Here is a 5,807-nt window from a genome sequence, read left to right on the forward strand (position 1 = left end):
TGTTGTTTCTAAGGGATCGCCCCAGTTCGTACCACTGTAGCTTCCGGGCCTGCAAAGGGTTAACACGGGCTGGATATTGAGGTAGGGATGCGAGGCGGGAGGGGTGGCAGGATCTGGGTGGGCGCGCTCAGATCTCCCCCCATTCCTCGGGGGTCAAGTTTCAGCAGCACTCCGCCCCCAGGGTAGGTGTGAAAGACACGTGTCCTCATTGTGAAGGGCCTGTCAGGCAGGACAAAGCGGCCGCCCACCCTCCCCCCCGCCCCTCGGCCCAGCCTGGGGTCAGCTCCAGGGGGCCGGCTGGGTGTCGAGGTCACGACGGGCCGAGCTTTGGTGACATAAGGAGAAAAATCTGGGAGACTGGGCGGAGGCCACGTGATGCTCAAGTGAGGGGTTTGAGAATACCCCCCTCCACAAGCACACCATGAAAAACCGAGTGGTCACCTCTATCACACCAGAAGAGGGGATGAGCCCCTTCTCCCAACAGGCGTAGTAAGCACAGCCGGACACCCCCCCCCCTCCGCTGCCCTCCCCTCGCAACAACCCCCCCCCCCATCAATCACCAACACAGAGAATCGCAGTGTCGAGCGCAGTCGATTTTAGTGGTTTTCTTTAATCCTGCTCTGCACTTCTTTCTCATTTACTACACGGGATATTATAAAGAATAAATAGCAGATACTCTTAATTTACAATGATTAGTCATTCCATTTGTTCTCTATATTTACAATAACTGTAAAATAACATTGAACTCTATAGCTTCTTCGAGGTCCAAGGAAAACCAAAACACTTTCCGAAGAATGGAAAATAGCTTTTTAAAAGTCCTTCTACAAAAGTTCTTCCCTCTCTTTGTATTTTAAGAAAAAATAACTTCCCCCCCCCCTGCTTCGCCATGCGAAGGGCACTGGAATATAAATAGCAGGTTAACATTATTAGCAACAACCAGGATAAGTCTCTCTTTTCTCTGTTTTTTTTCCTTTTGCTTATTTTTTTTTAAAAATACAGTAGAAGCCGGTAACTTTTAACGTATAATACTGACCTTTTAATAAGTAAATTAAAACTGGGACCGTATATACACACACATATACATTCCTACACAGTTAAACAGTGCATTACATGAACCAGAAAGCTAGGTCTCTGTAGCCAAAAAAAAAAAAAAGTTCATTGAATCTCCTCGGGAGAGGGTGGTGGAACTGGTTAGAGACGGTGTGGGGGGCGTCGGTGGGGGATCGATCAAGTGTCCGGGTGCGGGCAGGGGCCTCCGAGTTCTAGCACGAGCACTTGCACTCGGAAATGATGGGGTACTGGATGGGAATCCAGTCGCAGCGCTGGCCCCCGCGCCGCTGACAGCGCCACCGCAGCACCGTGAGGTGCACGGACTTGGACGGCTTGCACACCATGCCCTCGGGCACGGAGCACGAGCGCTTACTGAAGCAGCTGCCCACCTTTACATAGCGCGGCCAAAAGCGGCTGCCCAGGTCGTTCCACGCGTACAGCACCGGGCAGAAGGTCTGCGACCACAGCCACATCTGTAACTTCCTCCTCAGCTTCTTGCTCAGGCGCTGCTTCTTACCCGGGGCCAAGCCATCGGAGAACTCCAGCCCTTTGATCTCGCTCGGCATGGCCCCCGACGGCCGCTGCCGCAGCAGCTGGTCCAGCTCCGCCAGGTCCTCGGCGCCCCCGGCCGCCCCCGCGCCTCCGCCGGGCCGGTCCTCGGGGGGCGAGGTTGCCATGAAGCCCGGGTCGTAGTGGCCCCCGAGTAGCGAGCGCAGCAGCGTCTCGTTCAGATCCTTCTCCTTGGGGTCAAAGATAGGGTCCGGGTGTTCGATGAGGTCCACCAGGGGCAGGTTGTCGCTGGGAGCCGGGCGGATGTGGAGATAGTGCTGGCCGCCGGCGGGTGCCGCCCGCAGCCCCAGGACCACCACCAGGGCGTAGAGGGTGACCCCTAGGCTGGGGCAGCGCTCCATGCCTCCGGCGCGCGCCCGGGGCTGCTGCTTCGTCCCGCGTCCCCGGAGGAGAGCACGCCGAGCCCGCGGCGCCACTGCGCTCCCCCGTCTCTCCGGCTGCCGCTCACCCGAAGCTGGGCAGGCGCAGGGCCGGCAGCATGAGTCGCCCGGAGAGCCCTTCGCACAGCGCCGGCTCCCACCGAGGCGGAGAAAAGGCACACAAGTTGGCCGCAACTCCTCTCCTGGGTCTATTCGGGAAGACGGCCGCGGCGGGGCATCCGAAATTACTCCAGGGCGACCGCGGGCGCGGGGGGCGCCGGCTCCTCGCTGCCTTCCCGGGCCGGCGGCAGTGCAGGGCGCGTGGACGAGCCGCTCTCCCCTCCTCCTCCTCTCGCTGCCTCTGGTCCGCCGCTCTGTGCAGCGCTGCTGGCCGAGCCGGTCCTAGGGGCACTTCCCTCCGCCTGCTCGGGGCTCCGCGGCCGGCTCTGCCCGGCGGACTCCAGCGGCGGCGGCGGCGGCGGCGTCCGCGCACGTTGGCACCGGTTTGTCTGTCTCGCAGGGTCCAAGCCTTTAAATTTCCTGCACTTTCAGCTCCATCACCATGGAAACCACTGACTCTCTCGGCGTTGCCCCCTCCCCCTTCTTCCCCCCCAACAACAACCCCACCCCCCACTTCTCCACCCCCGAGGAGCTGGAGCGGCACAGGCTCCAGGGGAAGCCTCCTGCACTCGCCGAGGAGGCGGCGGCGGCGGCTTCAGCAGCGCCCAGGGCTGTGCCCCGCCGGACCCAGATGCCCCGGGAAGCCGACAGTCCGGCTGCCCGCCGGAGCTCACAGGCGGCGGCGGCGGCGGCGGCGGCGGTGGCGGCGGCGGTGGCGCTTGGCAGGTCTCCGCGCAATTTTCTCTCTCCCCCACCACCCACCCCCCTTCTCCTCCTCCTGCAAAATGCACCGCCCCCCTCCTTTCTCCTGGAGCAATGCAACTGGGGCTCTAGGCGCCCCGCCAGGGCCAGTCCTGGGGAAAGCTCGCGGCCGCGCTGGAGCCGGGCTGGAGGGTGCAGGGCCGGTTTTGGGGGGTGCTCGAGGTGGTGCTGGGAGGGTTCTCACTAGCTGGGTGCTTTGCACTGGAAGGGGAGGTGCTGGGGGCTCGTTTCTCCGTGCAGTTCGGCGTAAGGAATTTCTTCATGTGCATGGAGCTTTATCCCCGGGTGCGTCTCGCCTTCCTCTCTCCCGGGCTCGGTCTCAGTCCCCCACCCCGCCACCTCGATACACACACATTCTCCTCTCTCTCTCTGTCTGCGCTGGGGGAGTTCGGGAGCCGCAGCGTTGCGCAGCGTGATGTAATTCCTAGGAAGCTCCTGCCCGTCTGTTACCCAGGTCCACGAGGGGATTCGTTCTTCACCCTCCTTCTCCTCCTTGGCCGGCTCCTGCACCCTGAGTGGCCGAGCTGCAGGGGCGCGTCCGGCTCGCCTGCGGCTTCCCTAGCCCGCCAGGCTCCGCGCGGCCACCACTTGGCTCCCTGGGGGCGGCGCGCCCTCTGCTGGTTCGCGGTAAGTCCTGCACCTGGCGCTGGCAGGGGCGGCCCTGCGAAGTGGGTTTGTCTGCTGTCCACTCTGATCAGCTCAGTCTGCTTCTGTGTCCCTGTCAGTGTGTGTGTGTGTGTGTGTGTGTGTGTGTGTGTGTGTGTGCGCGCGCGCGCGCGCGCTCTCGCTGATGGGTCCATTCTGGTTCCGGCTGTTCTCTCGAAGCTCTCCAGGTCCTAGATGTAAACAAACTTTTGTAGATTCCTCCCCAAGCCCCTCAAATGTCAAAAGAATAGTACTGCACCTTCTGCCTCCTGAAATCAGCCTCAATGGGCAAGAGTGCAGACCAGAAACTTAAAAGATGAACTGGCAATAGGGCGACCTGAATCCTGAATCAGACTTCATCCTAATTAAACTATGTTAACCTTGCACGAGTCACTTTTGTGGCACCATATGCCTTATTTTCTGCACTGGTGGCATAACTATATTACTCTTCCACTCCTGGCTTTCTATGATTCGAAATAAACGTGCCTGATGTTTTCTCTTCCAGAAATAGTTTCTCTCTGATAGGAGATGGATATTGAAATGACACTTCTTGTTAATTTTCTCTTGGATGAAGAACTGACTCTAAGCTTCAAAACTCAAACTCAGTTTCCTTTGTAGTGGATGACTGGAGTCTGAAAAAAGCTGGAAAAGAGAGACTTGAAGTGAATGACTAAAGTATTCACCAGCATTCCATGGAACAAAGTTAGGAGATCTCATTGTGACAGCTTAAATCACTCCACTTTCTTTCCCCAAAGATCTGTTTTTCCCTTTCAACCTGTGCTTCTCTCCCACCCCCAGGAAGCTTATCATCTGTCTAAGGAAGAAAACATGTTTCACCACACAATCTTTCTGCAAAACCTTGGCAGTTGGGAGGTTTGGCCAGTTTCAGCTGAAAACATTTTCTTTACTTCTAAGCCTAGACAGTATCTAGAAATAGACTATCAAGGTACTACCTGAAAGGAAATCTTGCTTTGATGAAACTAAGAACAACCCATTGATAGTTTGAATTGAGTTGCTCCTGAAATAATGTGTGACAGCAACCTGGCACATAGTAGGCTCTTAAACAATACTTCTTTCTTTTTGATGTGCTTTAGGGGGCTTGGCACTAGTTTATTTTCTTAGGAAGACTAAATATTCTAGAGCAGTTTTATCACGGCTGTAGATTAACTAAGAAAATAATTTTTCAGTGAAAAGTTCAAAGGCTAAATTCTAGCCCAGCCCTCCCGAGTTGGCATGTTCCAATTAGTGACATTTTATTGTGCTATTCTCTGTTCCATCAATCTCCTTTCCTCTCCTTCAGATCACCTGTTTTTGTTTGAAAACCAACCCAGATCCTTCAGCCCTTTATCTAGGTTGGGTAGATTTGACAGAGCAGCAAAAATGTTCCCTTGGGAATGAAAAACAAACCATGTTAGACAATAGATTGGGAGACCTGTTTATAGAGTGTCCACTGGATGAAGATCATGGGGAAAAATACAAAAAAGAAAGAACTCACCGTCGATCACCACCCTCTAAGATTTCTGTAGTTCAGTTAAGGGGGATATGACAAGCGTATGAAGAAAATATTAAAAGAGCATAAAAATAAATCCGTAAATTTTCATAATAGTGTAGAACAATGTTTCACAGCCTTTTAAAAACCCACGTCCACTTTTGACAAATATTAGTTTTATGCTATGCTTTGAATGTTGTTCAAAATTTTATAATGCATTATGATGACCTCCCTCCAAAGTTAAAACAATTATAATACAACCTATACTGTTTTCAAACTATACTTAGCCTACTTTACTGTGGGGTTCCGAAATGGCCCACTTGGGGAAACTGCAGTCAGTTTCTCACTCAATTAGGTACTGAATGAATCTAGGGATGCTGTTAGCAAAGACTAAGCAGGACTAATGCTAATACTAGTACCAGTACTAATCTAACACTAGTATTAGTACTAGTACTAGTACTAACACTAACACTAACACTAATACTAATACTAATACTAATGGAGCTGAGTTTTATCTGAACTCGATGAGAAAAGGCATATTTATTTGAGTAGGGAGATCGGGTGGTGTAAGACATACCATTTGAATCTGCATGAAGAGGGGAAGCACACTACATCAAGGATAGTCGGAAGATCTGGGGTGTGAGGAATGGAGGAGAAAATGACATAAACAGGGAAACTCAACACAAAGACGACCTCTGGACCAGGCGGATCTCGGCTGGAATTGTGACCTTGCCATTTGCCAGCTGGGTTACCTTCTTAACACAGGCATCATAACTTCAAACATCCATTTCCTCATCTGCAGAATGGGGATA

The 5,807-nt window shown here is 53.7% G+C and overlaps 1 protein-coding gene across 1 annotated transcript; it reads right to left on the reverse strand.

Annotated features, from left to right (window-relative positions):
- Positions 1-578: 578 nt before the first annotated feature.
- On the reverse strand, positions 579-2,550 carry NOG (noggin). The gene has a single exon (XM_016155130.2). It carries the CDS (start codon positions 1,959-1,961, stop codon positions 1,263-1,265), a length of 699 nt encoding a protein of 232 aa, XP_016010616.2. The 5' UTR covers positions 1,962-2,550; the 3' UTR covers positions 579-1,262.
- Positions 2,551-5,807: the final 3,257 nt, after the last annotated feature.

The sequence above is a fragment of the Rousettus aegyptiacus genome, unplaced genomic scaffold, assembly GCF_014176215.1.
Source record: "Rousettus aegyptiacus isolate mRouAeg1 unplaced genomic scaffold, mRouAeg1.p scaffold_m13_p_6, whole genome shotgun sequence".
NCBI classification, from domain to species: domain Eukaryota; kingdom Metazoa; phylum Chordata; class Mammalia; order Chiroptera; family Pteropodidae; genus Rousettus; species Rousettus aegyptiacus.